The 17,756-nt window shown below is 39.5% G+C and overlaps 1 protein-coding gene across 2 annotated transcripts; it reads left to right on the top strand.

Moving 5' to 3' along the window:
- The first annotated feature begins 98 nt into the window (after nt 1-98).
- On the top strand, nt 99-15,779 carry dapk2b (death-associated protein kinase 2b). Of its 2 annotated transcripts, XM_079681686.1 has the most exons (12): nt 106-262; nt 858-1,015; nt 7,686-7,907; nt 8,696-8,834; nt 9,870-9,999; nt 10,103-10,151; nt 10,240-10,266; nt 10,363-10,515; nt 10,894-10,939; nt 13,680-13,769; nt 13,865-13,945; nt 14,889-15,779. In XM_079681686.1, the coding sequence occupies exons 2-12, from the start codon at nt 939-941 to the stop codon at nt 14,964-14,966; spliced, it is 1,092 nt and encodes a 363-aa protein (XP_079537812.1). In that variant the 5' UTR covers nt 106-262; nt 858-938; the 3' UTR covers nt 14,967-15,779. The 2 variants fall into 2 exon arrangements, with proteins under 2 accessions (XP_079537811.1, XP_079537812.1); XM_079681685.1 differs by lacking the exons at nt 13,680-13,769; nt 13,865-13,945; nt 14,889-15,779 and adding an exon at nt 12,016-13,529 and having other exon boundaries at nt 99-262.
- The last annotated feature ends 1,977 nt before the right edge of the window (nt 15,780-17,756 follow it).

The following is a 17,756-nucleotide window of genomic DNA, read 5'->3' as shown; positions in this document are numbered from 1 at the left end:
AAAATGCTTGTTCAAAATAAACAGCAGACATCTCAGTCATCTTTATTGATAGCCTGCCTCTCATGCATGCTGTTTCATAATGGAGCCATCGGGGGGAGGGACTTCTGAAGACACAAAAGCCTGATGGAGCTGCCATAAGTGACAGAAAACAACAGAGGAACGTTGTGTGCCTGAACTGCAGCCATGAGGACAGACAACCGACTGTAAAGAACCGATGCAAGTTTATCATCAGCTCTGCGACCAAAATAAGTTACAACATAAGGTCAGTTTGTGGAGCCACTTCATGTGTGACATAAAACGAAAGTCTAGTATTTCAGTTTTCTTCTTTACATTTGTGTGTGTACCAAAGGGGTTTCTCGAATTGTTTTTTACTGGATAACTATTCTGTTTTTAAACTCATTCAGAGCAGTAACATTGTTAAGAGTTCTAAAGCATGTGTTGCTGCCAATGTCAGCCTTTTAGCCAGACTAAGGGTTTCATAACAGCAGCACATTTCACATATCCTGCCCTAATTACCCAAAATGCTCTTTCCTTTAATTAGTAATCCTGTTGTAATCATTCGACTGTTCCTGCTACTGTTACACTTCCCAATTTGGCACTGTTTAATGAGTTGTGCCTGTTAGTTTCTAAACTTTCTAATAAACAGTATTTAGACAAATGAAAGACGGATTAAGTGCATATTTTTAGATTGTGTTTGCTGTTGATTTAAAAAACCTCCTTTGCTGTTGTTAAAGCTTTCTCAACATGCAGTGAAAGTAGGTACACCTCTGCGATGGAATGCTATACAGCAAGCTGGAACTTGTAAACATATTCATCTCTTCTGTCAGAAATCACCAGGAACTCCTCTTTATCCGCAGGGTTGGACTTGCTGATTAGGAGAAGAAGACTTCTGAATAGAAGGGCTCCAGTGGTGCTCATCAAGGAGATAAATCACATCAATGAAGACGCCTGGCATGGCGGTATTCAAGCAACAGAATGTGGACGATTTCTATGAAATTGGGGAAGAACTAGGAAGGTAAGTGGGTTTCAAAGCTGTACATTATGAAATGTTGATTTCAACCCCTTACAAAATGATCCTCCTTATGTTCGTATGACTAAGAGTGACTCAACTCTCCACTGCATGCCTGTCGTACCACAGCAGTGATCTTCATGTGTGGATGTAGGTCTGCAAACAGCTGGCTTGTTTAAGCATGAAATGGGGAGTGTTGAAGTAGGTTGAAGTTTACAGCGAGAGATAAAGTCTCAAAAGTAAATACACTCTAGGAAAACAACCTCTGTTTGGGCATGATAATATGTTCTAACCAGGAAAGAGAGTCTAATTTCATTAACTGGTGATTGTTGGGGTATCAATTTCTTAATGTTGATTGGATGAGTGATAATCAAATGTGACATTGAAAACATTTGGTCCCAAGGGGAAATAGATTAAAGGAAGTCTGCAGGGTGCAGTTCGTGTTGAGGAAGCTACAAATCTACTCTTCACGTTAAGGACAGCTTTGGCATGTGCGCGACTCGCTAACAGACAGAGAGGAAAGAAAAGGGTCTGACCTCTCACCTTTCACTAATTGTAAAAATATACTTAATGTCCCGGTGTCTGCTCGCCATTTACTGCAGAGCTACTCTGACACACCCTGACAGGGGAAATTAAGACCTGGTTTTGAAATGTGACTCCAGCTGCATTTAAACCTCTGTACAGAAGAGTCAGAGTGTGTGTGTCCAGCAATCTCTCTCCTCATTTTGCTTCACAGATATCTGCCTCATGAAATAATGAAATGCATCTGTAAATTGAAAGATGTATTGTTATGAGGATAATAATGCAATTTGCTTAAATGACAATGGAATGTCGGAATCTATACTAATGTATTAACATTTGTGAGCTTAATGTGTTATCGTCTTTATTAATGAGTAAGAATATTATTCTCAAATATTAGGTACCCTTTTGATTTATTAAAGAGGCAACAGTAGCTCTTATTCATAGATTTTAATAAATGAAAGATTACTGAATTCTTTTTCAAGAGTAAAACTCTAAACAAAAGTATATAAAAAGTCCATAGCGTATATAAAGTAGGTAAAGGATTGATAAAGGGTGTTACTGGAGAGTAAATCTGCTGTATGAAAGGCGTATAAATGTGTTGTTTGAAGACTGACAATACCACTGTGGTTGGAAACATGTTACTTGATAAGAATACCCTGCTGGGGGCTGAGCTCTGTCTGTGCTCAGCATCTCCGTCATGGGTAATGTATGTGGTTAAAAGCCAACAGAAATGCCTTTTAGGTCACAGAAAGTTTCAGAGAACTTTAAAACCAAATCAGCAGCTGGGTTTCTTAGCTTGCAGTTCTTCTGAATTGTTGTGACAACTTTGTAGTGTTTTTGTAGGATGAAGCCCACCCCGCTTACAGTCTGCCAAAGCCTCATGAGCTCTCCAATGCACGTCACGATGGAAATATTACTCAATCCTCCTCTCAAGAGGGTGGGGAAATTCGATATGGGGGGCCAAAAACTGATCTGTGTTAAGTATTTAAGATGTTCTGAACCCTATGGAACTGTTGAGCCATTAGCTGCAGGAAAGTGGATTCATCATGCTGCAACCCTATTGAAAGATTGTAATGTCAAAGGCCCCACGCAGTTGTACTCAATGTTCCTTTCCACTACTGACTATAGTTTTTGGTAAACCAATCTGTAGAACTACCCTTTGCTCAGGACGTTAGGCATTTACTTTCCTTTCTTACCATCTGAGTGATGACACAGACTTATGATGACGTACAGCAGGAAGTGTTTCAGTGTTAACCATAGAGTGTTAACCCACAGCTGCCCTGTCCTCCATCAATACTGCTGAGACTATGAACTGTTACACAAGTGACAGTAGAGCAGATGGAGACATTTGTGAACTGTACCTATAACAACAGGTTCATTCTTGTCCATGTTCTTTCAGAACACCGGAGTACTTTTATACCTTTATTACATTATTGTTAATGCATCATCTTTGTTAGTCATCATCAAGCTACGGCAAGAATACACAGGATGCATCATTAGACAGGAAGTGCCATTGTCTTTGCATAGTAAAAGGATTGTAAACTTCCTCCTAATTTTTTTAATCCGTGAAATACTGCACTTTCATCATAATGGACTTTCTGTTTCAGCCCTGCTGGTCATGGCTCTAGCGACAGCAATATCTTCAGTGGGTCCACTGCTTTGGTCTAGCCTGAATTAACTTGACAATTTTGGATTGCAAATACACTAATGAACAGACATTTATCACACATAGGATGCTAACTTTGGTGATCCTCTGACTTTTCCTCTAGCATCACCATCCAACCCAGTCTCACGGCATTTCGTGTCATAGTCATGAAATGCAACCTATTGATTCGTGTTCACCAACACGGTTTTCACACTTTTTCTCATGTCACACAGAACGATTTTAAAAGCAATGTAAATAATAACAAATAAGAAGGAAAAAAACATAAAAAAATACAGATTTCAGTCGTCTGACACAGAACGATGTATTTCTATTGGTAGTATGTTTCGTGCCTGCACCAAATCATAACAAATCAGTATTCTGAGGCTCTGAGCCCCATTTATTTTCCTCACAGATGGCAAAAAAAGTCCAACATTATACAATTAAAAATAAAAATAATAATCGTGGCTTGATATTGAGTAAGAAAATGTTTTTATGAACCACACAGCGTCCTGTCTTCCAAGACCCGACCGAACAAAAAGACGTGGTGCAGGGTTGGAAAGTACCACTGTCCCTAACTACATCTGCACAGAGCTGCTGTCTGTAGTCTGTTGTTATTATATTACTCAAATCCAACTGAATGCAGGAACACTGAAAAGGTCTCATCACACCACCCCCTTAATATGCAATGTATTTTACACTCTTTTTCTGTGTACTGCTGTATCTTTCATTTCTATAGAAATACTCGCTGAGTGCATGCAAAAGGGAAATGAATTAGAGAAATGTTTTCAGTTAGCAGAAGTCTGATGTCTTTGGACAGGATGCAGAGAGGGTGGCGATTCACACTTAAGGCCGCAGCCCTCACAGGCGTGAGATGTGTTGATGTGAAAAGAGTTGACAGTCACAAGACAGGTGCTGCCGATGAACACATTATGGTGCTAAAATGTCACCAAAGGGATCTAGTGTACATGATGTGTAGAGGGCACAGTAGGCACAAGGAGGGGGATAAGAATGAGTGTAGTCAGCTGTAAGGAACAGACATTCTTGCTGTTGAGTGGGTGAAAAATGTGTTTATTCAGTGCAGCCTGACGCAGGGAACTCCACGTTGGCCTCTTCGGCATTCCCGGAGTTCCCCCTTTGACAGAGGTCACCGTGTTACTGTCAGCAGACACTCACACAGCCAGATGCATTGTTGACATTGGACAACATCAAAACAAGAGGGAATCTAGACTAGAGTATCCTGAACACGTTATGGTTATAATTGTGATATATTTCATGATAATAGGGTTTTCGACACTCGATAAAACTATATTTAATGCAATGATGAGTCATATTCTGAGCTGCTTCTTCGTCACTGAAGATCACAGATGGTTAGGGACTGGGCTCGGTCAATTATATATCTGGCTGTCTTTGTAACACCACCCCAGAGGTTCAGTTGAGAAATGTGTTTGAATATTGGGCCGGCGCCAGTTGTCCGAGCATTCCTCCAACCTTGGCTGTGGATAATGACCTTCAGCTGTTGGAAGTGGAAACTCAGCGGGGAGACGGTGCTTTCAGCCCCACCGGTCGGATTAGAGCTAAGACAGCCGGCACGCCTGGCCCGCTGTGGAATACCACTCCCAGCATCCCCGCTTTTCCCAGTGTTACTCCGCACCTCGTAGCAACACTTCAGCAAAGCCCCTTGCATTGGCCCACAAGAAACACCACGAGGGGTCATTCTGTCCAAATCAAGGACACTGCTGCTGCCACGTGACAGGCCATCCTTTCAGTGTGTTGATGTTTGTTTATGCAAGTGGAATTCATTGAGCGAGTTCCCCTTCTCCTCAGGTCACACATTATCGTAGTTGTTTCAGTGTTCGGGGATATCTCAGGGGTGGAAATGTCCTGTGAAACTGGAGTATTTCAGATTCCTGCCCTGTCCTGTCCTGCCATGTTTTTCCTTTGTGGAGTGTGTGTCTCTTTGAAGACCTTTTTTAACGATGTACACCCTCAACTATCTCCCGCATTCTCTGTTACAGGTCATGTTCCCACTGATATCTGATCCTGACAGGGGTTTTTGTTGCCCTGATATGAACTAAAAAGCTTAATAATAACTCCTAGAGGCTTTGTGGTTACATAAACCTCTCAGAAACCTAGAAGCTATATACTGAGGCATTTAAAACACCTGGGCAATTTAATGCAATCCAATACAAGTGCCCTTCAACTAATACTACTGTGTGTTTGAGACACTTACAGTTCTGCTTAGATTGTTGAAGAATTGTTGATTCAGATGTTTGAGGCTGCAGTATAATATTTGATGTTCTCATTTTGTCCCTCCAGTGTATGTGGTTAAAGTACATCCCAGTAGCTGTTGTTTAATAGCGATGCAACGTTTCACTGCAGAGGACAGGGTGTGCCTCAACAAGAGAAAACTGGATCAACTACCCAGCAATAATGCGGTTAAGGAAAGTTCCTTGTGTATTTAATCCATGTTTTTGTTTATTGTTGGGACGGAGCTGTCTCTTTGTTAGTACGGTTGGAGCACAGTTTTTATCCATAAGGAACAAATGTCAGTTTTTTACAATTGAAGTCTCTGTCTTGATTCAAAGCCTTTATTGTCGCACAGTATGCATATGCACAGTACAGAGATGGCAATGAAGATCTTAAGTCACAAGCTACTCTAACAATGTAACATATTAAGATAAGACATAAAACAATAAAACACATTTTAGGATTACATTTAAAATGTGCAAGAAGAAACAGAATATTAGTACAATAGATAATAAATGATGTCGCAACCATACATTTATGGATTATTATTAAACTCAATTGTTTTTTTCCTTATTAAATCAACTGAATAATGAATTTAACTTTTGCGTCGTTGTGCAAACTTTTTTTTTTAAATGACATTCACAAATATGGACTGAATCAGGATATATATTTAGATGAAATTATGTTGTAAATGATGGAAATAATAACATCCACCTTCTTATTTTTATTTTACATTTTGACTTGGAGACTTTACAACACTCTTGAGTCTTTAAAAATGTTTGGAGTACATGAATTATAAACAAACCAACCCAAGCACTATTGGAATATAATTCTTCAAATAGTATAAGAAAAAGTATTAAAGTGTTATTTCTTACTATCTGCAATATGCTGGATGGACAAATTAAATAATTAAAAATGTAGTACATTTAAAATAATAGAGTAGGCAAGCAACAATCAAAAAGATGCACATAATTCTATTGTTGATTAAAACATGTTAATGTCAACATTAATAAAAGATGCTTTAAAGCTTCAGCCCCAGTATCTGATATGTGTTTTGGACAGCCTTCACCCAGCAGCTCCAGCAGGCTTTGCCCTTCTCCCCAGCAGCAGTGGAGATGTGGCAGGTGGAGAAGAGCCTATTCTTAGCGCACTAGACACCGTGATGATAGTGGACACAGACTGGACAGCCTCTCGCAGCCACCCTGGAATCTCAGTGGACAGTTATGTCCAAAACATATGCCTGCCAGTAATTATCTGTGTCCTCTCTCTGTGTGTTCTTTCACAGTGTCTACAAATACTTGTAGGCCTATGTTTCATCAAATAATTACCACGGTTTTACAGTAAATTCTTCTTTCTACAGGCGTTAATAGGTTTTATCCAATCACGAATGAACGCAAAGTCGACTGAATGTTCCTCTTCTGTCTCATCTTCCCAACTCAGAAACTTTTTGCCAGCTCTGCCTCTTCACTCGCCCTCATGTTATTCTGCAGGATCAGTGACTGAGAGGCTTGTTTTCAGAGTCTGAATCTACAGAGAGTGCAGGTCAGCCCACAGCAGCAGGAGTGGCCGCAAGCTGAGATTACTGCTGGTCTGATAATACAGCCATGGAGACTCAACACATGTATTTAACTGGGCGACAGCGCTGGAAGATGTTTTGACACTTCTCAGTGGGTCAATTATAAGTGAACTGACTGTGTTGTTATGTCAGGGGAGGGTGATAATAAAGTTTAACAAGTTTACTGCAGTCACCATCCCTGTCGTTAGGCTGGGGCAACATTAGTCTACAGGATTTAAATAAATGTACTAGCTTCAATCACAAGTCCACAGGCTGTAGAGTGAAAAGTGAAACAATTATCTGCTGAGAGACGGTCTCAAAGCCACACCTCTGTTGTGAAATATTCAGGGTTTTGGGGATTTTTTCTGAGGACTAATTCTCGAGATGAAGAATAGCTTGAAATCTGGCAGGAAGGTTGGTTGAGTGGGAGGACAGCAGGTCTGTCCGCATTGCAAGCCTATCTGATTGTTCTCTGTCTGGCCAGGAAACAGGAAGTGATGAACTATACCTCAATATTTCCTCAGGTTTGACACACGTCTTCCTCCTTGACATCTGTCTTCACCCTGAGTTATATCCTGTTGTTAATTGTTAAGAATGTCATAATAAATTGTTCTCTCTCTTGAAATACGATACCTTTTTAATATAAACACATTCCGTTATTAGCATTTCATAATGTTAGTGCCTTTTTTCTTCTTTTGTGTCTACAGTGGGCAGTTTGCAATTGTCAAACGCTGCATAGAGAAGAGCACAGGCGTCGAATATGCAGCCAAGTTCATCAAGAAGCGTCAGAGTCGGGCCAGCAGACGTGGCATTAAAAGAGAGGAGATTGAGAGGGAAGTGGACATCCTGCAGCAGCTTCAGCACAACAACATCGTATCTCTACATGACGTGTATGAGAACCGCACAGATGTGGTGCTCATCCTCGGACTGTAAGTCAGCAATCCGTCACAATGCCTGTTAGAAATAGAGCGTTAAAACATGAAAACATCTCTACAAAATCCACTCTTTCTGAATCTGTGTTTGCTAAAAAAGAAATATTGCCAATATCACCTGTGCCAAAGAACTGAATGTCTCTCTCAGAGTGGCTTGTGTTGAAAAGAGTCCTCAGAGGGTGCCGCTTGGGTCCAGCGAGGGCCAGGAACATGGAGCTCTCAATTAGGTCTAAAAGAAAGCTCTGTCCAATCAAAGCAGAGGGAACAGACCGACAGTTCCTGTTAGATGCAGGAGAAGACACTGTGTGACATTCGGTCTATTCGTGTGTTCATATAAAAGAAGGCCATGTTTATTGGCTGCCAGCTATTTAAAGGCCGCTCTATACCACATTTCACCACCTTTTTCAAGTATTTTATTATGCAAAGTAATATAGGTCACAGCTATGGCAAGTTTATTATTACAAACAATTATCTAAAACATCCTGAACCAGCGCTTCCAAATCCTGAGAACTCACTTTAGATAGCGCTCAAGAGAGTCCTTGCTCCAGATGATCTGAGCCCACTAGATGAGTCTCTAAGTGTGTGTGTGTGTGTGTGTGTGTGTGTGTGTGTGTGTGTGTGTGTGTGTGTGTGTGTGTGTGTGTGTGTGTGTGTGTGTGTGTGTGTGTGTGTGTGTGTGTGTGTGTGTGTGTGTGTGTGTGTGTGTGTGTGTGTGTGTGTGTGTGTGTGTGTGTGTGTGTGTGTGTGTGTGTGTGTGTGTGTGTGTGTGTGTGTTTCTCTCACAGGGTGTCTGGAGGAGAGCTGTTTGATTTTTTGGCTCAGAAGGAATCTCTCAGTGAAGAGGAGGCCACTCAGTTTATCAAACAGATCCTAGATGGAGTCCAGTACCTCCACTCCAAGAGGATTGTGCATTTTGATCTAAAGGTACAGCCTGCTCCTTATCTTGTGTAAATACATGTATATTAAAGTATGTGTTATTATGATGATGTCCTTTAGCGGCAGGTGTTTAATGTAGCTTTGTGACGGAAGAGTCTCGCTATTTCCAATCGCACATCCTTCCTGTTCTCTGTGGCTGAAGTCCAGACTCTCAGATAAAGACACCACAGGGTTATCTGCTCACTTTCAGAGAGCACTGTCACGCACGCTGCTGATAGTCACTGTCCTGTTTTCCAGCAGCTAAAGCTCCTCATCACTTTAAATTATTTTAGTCTGGCAATTAAGGAAAAAGAACACAAAGTGAAAGGCTTCATTCCAACCAGCCAGAGGCCATGAACTTTAGTCCACAATGAACGATCTGTGCACTCATTTATGCTTAGCCTTTTCCGTGAAATCAGGTTAACCAGTTTAGGAAATGGTTGAAACCGTCTCTCCAGTCAGTGTGGACTTTATAGGGCTTGTAACTTTTATATTAATTTAGAGGAACCTACCTACGTACAACACGTGTGTCTGTGCTGAACTTTTTCCCAGCTTTGTGTTAGTTGGGTTCTGTAACTTCCTGTAGTTGTCCCGACCAATAACAGTCATAATAGCATTAACTCTGCAAAGTGATTTGTTCTCACTATTACTTTTAGAGGGATTGAATAGAAAAAAACATAACTTATCTTATTTAGCTAAGCTTACATTTAGAGGTGCAAAAGGTGTAGTTATTTCTTGACTGAGCCAAACCAGCTGCATGGGGAAGCTTCCTGTTTTGTGTACAAACATGACTGTGATATCAATCTTCTCTTTGCTATCTCTCGACAAGAAAGTGATTAACCACCTTTTTCCAAGATGTGTTTTAATATTTGTATCTCTCACGCTTACAAGAAAGAGTGTAACCATTTCAATTTCTTTTTTAATGCTTACACAAAAGGTTGTTTACCCAGGTAACTTGTTTTAATGTTTATGAATCGCCAAACCTTGGTGTCAGTAGAAATCTGCTGACAAATTGTCCTGTGTTTTTCTTTGTTTGCACTTTAGCCTGAAAACATAATGCTGCTGGACAGGAACCTTCGTCTACCTCGCATCAAAATTATAGACTTTGGACTGGCACACAAAATAGAAGCAGGGGCAGATTTCAAAAACATTTTTGGAACCCCTGAATTTGTTGGTAAGTGTTTCAATATGCAATGTGTTTGCAATGAAGGACATTTTAAGAGGAGGCTTGGTGTTGGCCTAGCGCTGTTTGTGAAGCAGAGTGTGTCTATTTTCAGCTCCAGAGATAGTCAACTATGAGCAACTGGGATTGGAGGCAGACATGTGGTACGAGCTTTTAATTACCTCTGACTGCTGCCATCCATACACGCTGCACTGCATCACTTTAGATTAACATTGTGCTGTTTGTTCACAGGAGCATCGGAGTCATCACATATATACTGTAAGTTGGTATGATTTGTGATTGGAAATTGGAGATCTGATTATACATAAAGAAACTTTGAGGATGGTCTAAGTGAGTGTGTGTATGTTTTTCCAGTTTGAGCGGCGCGTCTCCTTTTCTCGGTGACACGAAGCAGGAAACACTGGGAAACATCTCGGCGATGGACTACGAGTTTGACGAAGAGCTGTTCAGCAATACAAGCGAGCTGGCCAAGAGCTTCATCAGTCAGCTCCTGGTGAAGGACACGAGGTAAATAACTGATTAACAACTTCAGGCCTAAGGTGAGGTCAGACAACTCCATATAAAGCCCAGTATTGGAGGACTCTCTGCATTAAAGTGCAAATAATGTGCACATAATATGCAAACCTGATCCAACTGAATGAAATGCCACAGAAATCTAAAGCAAGGATAACATTCAGCTTATATTTGAACAACAGGCTACATAGTTAACTGCAAAGTAAATAATAGTTAAAAGGATGTTGTGTCGTTCCTTGCACAATGTGATCTTCTTGCTTAACCTGTTTTCCTATTCCCTTATTAAAGTGTGTATACTCAGTCTGCTTTGCGTGTAATGGAGTTGTTTTGGTGTATTTACTGAGAGACATTTTCCTTCTATCATCGCTTCAGAAAACGGATGACCATACAAGAGGCCCTCAACCATCACTGGATTAAGGTATGCGCTTGATTTCTGCGATTATAGCATGTTTTCTCAATAACTAACTCCTGCTACATGCTAAAACAACACTTAACAGTTGATGTCAAAGGTAACACCAGTGTACAGGTTTGTTTCTCATTGAAAAGGAAAATCCATCTTGTAAATGTGCATGCTCACAAAGTTCATGCACTAACTTTATTTACTTTATATCTAGCTTGTTGAAAATATACTTATCAGTCACTGTATATTGTTTCCATCGCTGTACCACACCCTCTCCCTGAAGATATAAGTACTTAGACTTTGTAAAAACATCAATAATACAATGAAATACAAAAAAGTACTAAAGTATTAGTAGTAAAACATACTTACATAAACAAAAATATACACATTAGATACTTTTATATATATATATAAAGGTAAAAAGTAGTTTTTATGCAGATGTCAGAATAATATATACTTCATATTATTATTATTATTATTATTATTATTATTAGTTGTATTATTATACTTTGTTCTCCACTGGTTGGTCTTAATTTATTTGTCGTTTATATTTTGTTTAGTTAATCTACATCTGCAAATTAATTAAGTGGAGTAAAAAATACAATATTAATATATGTAAATACTAGTAGCAGTAAAGGGAAATAGTCCATTTAAGTATAAGTACATCAACATTTTACTAAGGTACATGTGGTAAGTTTCTCTCCACCTCTACACACTTTTCCAGTCTGACATTTTGTCTAGAAATTCAAGCGATTGAACTAAATCATCAAGGTGTGGCATGGACATTTAACAACCTCTGTAATGTTGAAGACCTCTACTCCAACATTAGCTGCAGAGATGCATGTGAATGGTGTTTGCTCCGGAGTCTTCGTCCTGTTTGGATTCAAGCATGAAGCCAGGAAACACAACATCCTGTACAGGAATGTCTGTTGTGTTTTTGTGGCACTCTTACCTGCCATGGCTTTCGCTGTAGGGTCACACACTAACCCTGCAGCGCCACATCTGCTGGGATATTCATCGCTGTGTGTGTTTTCAAGATGCAACAATGAGACAGCCTCTCACTCAGTGTCCCCCCTTCACCCTTCTGTCTGAAGTCCTGCGACTACATGGAAGAGGAAAGCACTGCCCCTGAGGCTGAGAAGAAAGTGGAGCAGCTGAAGACTGAGCGGCTAAAGGAGTACACCATCCAGTCCCATTTCAGTATGCCCCAGAACAACACGTACGCCAACTTTGAGCGTTTTGCACATGTGGTGGAGGACCTCAGTCTGATGGAGACAAGGCTGTCGGAGGTGTCAGAAGCACGGCACACACTGCAGGGCGATGTAGAATCACTCCTGTCCATCTACAACGACAAGGAGGCCTGGTACAAGGAGGAGAGCGAGACTGCGAGGAAGCAGCTGTCTCAGGTCCACTATGAGTTCCGTAAAGTGGAGGCAACCAGGAGGCTGCTGCAGGAGGACGTGAAGATTATCGATGCCAGTCTGGAGAGCATCAGTGGGAAGTACAGCCACAGGGAGAGTCAGCTGGACGCTCTGAGGCAGGAGCTGAACTCTGAGCTGCAGTGGCTGCAGGAGGCGATGAGCTCTCTGCATCCTGAAGGAGCCAAGGGCAGCATCCTCAGCAGCAGCATGAACATGGACGTGAGGCAGGGGCAGCTGCATCCTGAGGACAAACAGACACTCACAGAGTCTGGCTAACTAACTCTTACTGACCTTAAAGATCTTTTGAAAATGTTCAACACATTTTTTTTTAGCTGCACAAACGTTCAAATGTATATGTGAATGTAGTCTTTACATTTTCTTTCTTTATATTTTTTTATTTTCTTGATTGAACTCTGTAATACGATTCTTTAAAAAAAAATATTCTGTAAGAGTAGGAAGATTAAAACAAGGAAATATGCTTTTTTTACATTTAGATGTAAAGATGGATGGTACTTTTGTATCTGTTCAGTAACTTTCAAGGTACAGGCAGAAGATGATAATCATTGCTGCGTTCAAATACTGAAGACAGTGGGAAACGGCTATCCTTGCTCTAAATAAAATAATATAATCTTAAATTAGCATAATTGTGGCAGTAAGTGATACTTACTGATGATGATGCTCTTATTTGATTGAGCAGGTTTGAAGTCATACATATTAGTCATGAAAGTGTTTACTGTGTAAGGGCAAGAGGAGGACACAGGATTACACATTGTCTATTGAATGTCTCAAAAGGGATTTATTTTTTAATTGATTTATTTTTTATTATTTTCCAATTATAGGAATTTGTATATTGTCTATTTCACAAAGGTTATGCATTTGTAAAGTTAAATGTGTTATTGTATTAATTAGTTTTTCTTAACGATTGTTTTAACAGATGTAATGTGCACTTTTACTAATAATTGTATTGAATTTATTTATTTTTTTAAACTTTTGTACTTCTTTCTTGGAGATGTTTTGTGAGATGACAGGAAATACAACATCTATGATAAGACAACATGTGTTTCACAATGTGTCACCTCTTTATCAGTGTCAACAGATGTACATGACAGACACTTTTTTGACTTTGATGTGCACACTGACATTTTTCAATGTTGTCTAAAAAAAGGAAATAAATGATCACCATTTTATTTGTATCAGATTCTTGAGATTTGTGATCTTAGATTTCAGTAGGCCTATATCACCTGTGGTACCTTAGATTATAGTGATACATTTTGTCATTTGACATTAACATGTAAGATACTACCTCTGTTATTTTATTGCTCACTGTGTCTCTGCAGCCGAAGGATACCAGGCAGGCCATGGTGAAGAGGTTGTCTGTGGTCAACTTGCAGAACTTTAAGAGACAGTATGCCAGACGCAGGTGGAAGGTAAGTAAACAGTTAGAAAATGTCCTTAAAGCAGTTCATGATGTCACTTCATGATGTTTAAAGACTAATTATCTTTGTTTTCATCTGCTCAACAGTTGTCATTCAGAATTGTGGCTCTGTGCAACCACTTAACGCGGATCATGAAGAAAGGCAACAAGCTGCCTGAGCAGGAAGGGGTAAGGACTCATAGTATTAAAGCTTAAAGCTCTGGTTCAGTCTAGAAATGTCTTTGCATTGTTGTATTAGCTTCCTGCCTGAGAGTTAGATGAGGAGATTGAAACAACTCCCACGTCTGCACAGTTTATGAAGCTACAGCCAGCAACTAGTTAGCTTAGTTTACCATGAAGCCTGGACACTAATTGATTTCTAGCATCATTGACTTCCTGGAGACTTATTATCACTCTTGAGGATAGGAAACCAATGAAGGCTTCAGGAAATCATTCTTCCCAGCCAAGAAATAATCCAGCACAAAACCCCCTCGTAAAACACAGATTTTGTGTTTACTCTAAACAAACAATAAATAAGGTTACAATTTATGTATGTGAGGTGCTGGTCGGTGTTACATTCAGACAAAGGCTAGCAGTTCCCCCATTTCCTTTATGCTAACTGGCTCCTGGATGTAGCTTCATATAGGCCTACTGCACTTTTAGAAAAAGAGTGGTATCAACCTTCTAAAACTGAGTCTCAGTTAGAAAACAAACATTATGTTCAATTTTAGAGTAACGGTGATGTTTCATGTTGGAAGTTTTGTTCTGCAGATTTCTTGCAGAACTACTGAATTTCCCCTCGGGGATTAATAAAGGTCCATCTTATCTTATCTTCTTTGCAGTATTGATGTGCGCAGCATTTGCAACGCAGGGAAATTAGTTTTAAGTTGGATATTCAGTCCGGTTTCGTTTCCTCAGATTCATAGAATCTGGAGAATCTGTTGAATATCCAACTCTAACTGTACCTTGTTGGTATTTGCTGGTGTTTTGCAGCGAGTAGCTTAGATAACAGATTTTGTTTTTAAAACAATTATTTAATTTTACATTTTTTGAGCTCATAAAACTGTGATAACCTGTCCCCACACATCCATTTTACTGCTGTTTCTCAACCTCAATATGTTGATTGTTTCAGAGGGATTGTGATAGTGACCAAGAGGAAGACATCCCAAAGAGGAGACAGAGGGGCAGAAAGAGAAGCAGCACTTCCTGAGAGCAACAAGGGCATCATTTGACATGTTCCTGTTGCAAAACAGTTCATCTGCAACTTTTGGAAACACACTGTGCAGCTGTAACTTGTCATAAGAATAATGATATATTATTTGTTTAAGTTGTATCGATCCAGACAACTTGCTTGTCTTAGTGAAACACAAAACCAGCATATCATGTGTGTTGATAGCAATACATTTCTAAATTCAAGCTATCTTTTTTTGTCCTTGTTGACAGGAACTGAGAGGCCAACATTAGCACGTCCTCAAGAATGTAGGCAGCTTCTCATAACTGTGGTCTTAAAAGTCTCTCAGCTGTTGTCTAACATCCGAGTATTGACAGATTTAGATATTGTTGTTGTGCGGTCTGCATGTGTGGATGTAAAATAATGTGTGCAAAGCACTGACAGAAAAACAATATGGTAAACAAATGTTCACATGTTGCGCTTAACACACAGCAATGTCTCTGTTAAGAGACTGTTTTTATTAACATTTTCATTTGTCATATCACAATAATGGGCCTGTACACTATACAGTGTTATCTGTTTACTGTAATGAATATAGATTCTTTTTAAATCACTGTCAAATACTTGTCACCAGTGGGGCGTATTTATCTTGTAAATATAAATACAAATCGGAAGTTAATGTCTTAATTTCACTGTTATTTGAACTTTAGCTCAGTAAAAGAAGCAACAATGTATTAAACAGGTCCTTTTTAGTTAACTTGTATGTAGTGTATGTATTGTAAATTCAAATTTTGTTAATACATTTATGAATATGACTTTTTGTGAGTTCAATAAACTGAAAAGAAAAAACTATGTCTCCATTAACATCTTAGTCATTCCTTCAGGAGCTATTTGGGGTTGAATATATTGCCAAAGATCACTTCGAGGTTGACCGCAGGAGCTTGGGGTTCGAACCATTGACCCTCTGATTTGTAGATGCCCATTTAGCCCCATATCCACAGACACCCTATTATTGCAATAGTTTATTAAATGAAAATGTCCTTTCCTTTTAATATCTTCCATGTCATGTGATCAATTTACTCTAAATCAATGCAGCATTGTATCACTACACTGGATAAGTAGGACACCACTCTTATATTTAAATTCCTAAATTATTTTCTATTTGATATATGCAGTTTTAAAACTTCCTACGAGACATGTTGTGCCCCGAGCCAATGTTCCTGTTGAACCAAAATAAGATAAAACACAAATACCACCTGCACTTTGTTTCCAACATAATTATCTCAACATCAATGAGCCCTAATTGTGATAGTGAATTTTCCCCCCTGGGCACTGGTTCATTATTTAGCCTCACAAGAGAAATATTGTTTGAGCCCAGTTGGGCTGAACGAGATTGGAGGGATAATTTGACCTGAACTAAATACACTTTTGGCAGAGACACGATGTAGGCCAGTTACAGACTTATGCTCAGAAATTGGGTCTGAAATATGTGAGCCTGTTTGTCCTCCAGTATCAGAATAAGAACACAAGCCAGTGTTACAAATTAAGTATAAGGGGTTTAAAGATATATTTATACTGCTGCTAAATAAAGTTGGGTGACTTACCAAAGACACATAACAAAGAGAATGTTATTTATAAAACAAAGGAGGCTTTAGTGTGGGTAAAGCTCCAAAACCACAGAATCTTGCATTTCCCATAATTCAACCAATAATTTCAATTCATTTGACCATCCCTTCCTAATAAACACCCACATCTTTCTCATTCTTAACTCCCTGACCCCAGTTTAATATGTAGTCTTCGAGCTGAAGCAGACTCAACCCTGTTGACATCATCAGGCATATTTTCCAGACTTTTTTATTTTGTTTATGCTCTTTAAAACAACTGTTTTCCCCAGACTGAGTAGACCTCGTCGCTATAACAAAGTAAACTGAATTTGTGCATACAATCGATATTAATGCTTGAATCTATATGAAGATGTATTTTTGTGTTTTCAGCTTATAATGTATGTAAATGAACATACACAGACAGCAGGATACGTAATACACTCAATCCACAGCTTTATCCTGGATTGGGAAAAGTCTGACTGCACCTACGGTTTCCATACTAAATATTTGACTATGTACTAGCATTCCTTCAATAAATATGTTAGTATTTTGTGAAATATTTAACAGTATTTTCTTTATTTCTGTTATATTGAACAATAAAAGTGTTGAAAGGTCTATCTGTCAACAAGTACACTATTGACTTCTACATCTCAAGTCCTTACAGAGCATACAGGGACTCTCCAATTCTATAGCAATGTGTTTCTGTTTAATGACAACCTGTGAGTTACTGGCATAGGATGAGATAACAGAAAACATTTAAAGCACGCCCTGGTCACTCGTCCGTATGAAGCGACTGTAAATATTTCAGCCATGTCTCACTGAAATATGACCTGAGTCCTTTGTGATTTGTCATTGATGGAGAGTGAAATGACATGGCTTCCAGGCAGCCGTACAGTCTGGTCTGAAGCATCTCATGTATCAGAGTCACAGCTGGTATGTTAGGATCAATTATGTGGTGGAGCAGCGACAGGGTCCGGGATCAAGGGATTCCTGAAGATTTACTATTGGGAGGATGTGATGGATGGGTCGCTCTCAAAGACAAATAAGGAGTGCTGTCCAAAAGCATATGCTACATATCAGTAACACAAAACCATGTCCTTCATCAAAAGAGATACAGATGTCTAGAGGCAGTTCTTGACTCAGTGATGTGTCAGGAGGCCAGGCTGCAATTTGTGATGTGGTTTGCATTAAGCAGGCATAATCCAATAAATCTCCTCAGATCAGT

Source organism: Notothenia rossii, assembly GCF_949606895.1.
Source record: "Notothenia rossii genome assembly, chromosome: 5".
Classification (NCBI taxonomy): domain Eukaryota; kingdom Metazoa; phylum Chordata; class Actinopteri; order Perciformes; family Nototheniidae; genus Notothenia; species Notothenia rossii.
Note: the sequence above shows the minus strand (reverse complement) of the source record. Positions and strands in the feature narration are given on the sequence as shown.

Excerpts from the sequence above, each read along its gene's own strand:
- dapk2b (XM_079681685.1), top strand. The coding sequence starts at position 939 with ATGAAGACGCCTGGCATGGCGGTATTCAAGCAACAGAATGTGGACGAT. Across the intron at positions 1,016-7,685 it reads ATTGGGGAAGAACTAGGAAG|TGGGCAGTTTGCAATTGTCA; the intron begins GTAAGTGGGTTT and ends TTGTGTCTACAG. Across the intron at positions 7,908-8,695 it reads GTGGTGCTCATCCTCGGACT|GGTGTCTGGAGGAGAGCTGT; the intron begins GTAAGTCAGCAA and ends TTTCTCTCACAG.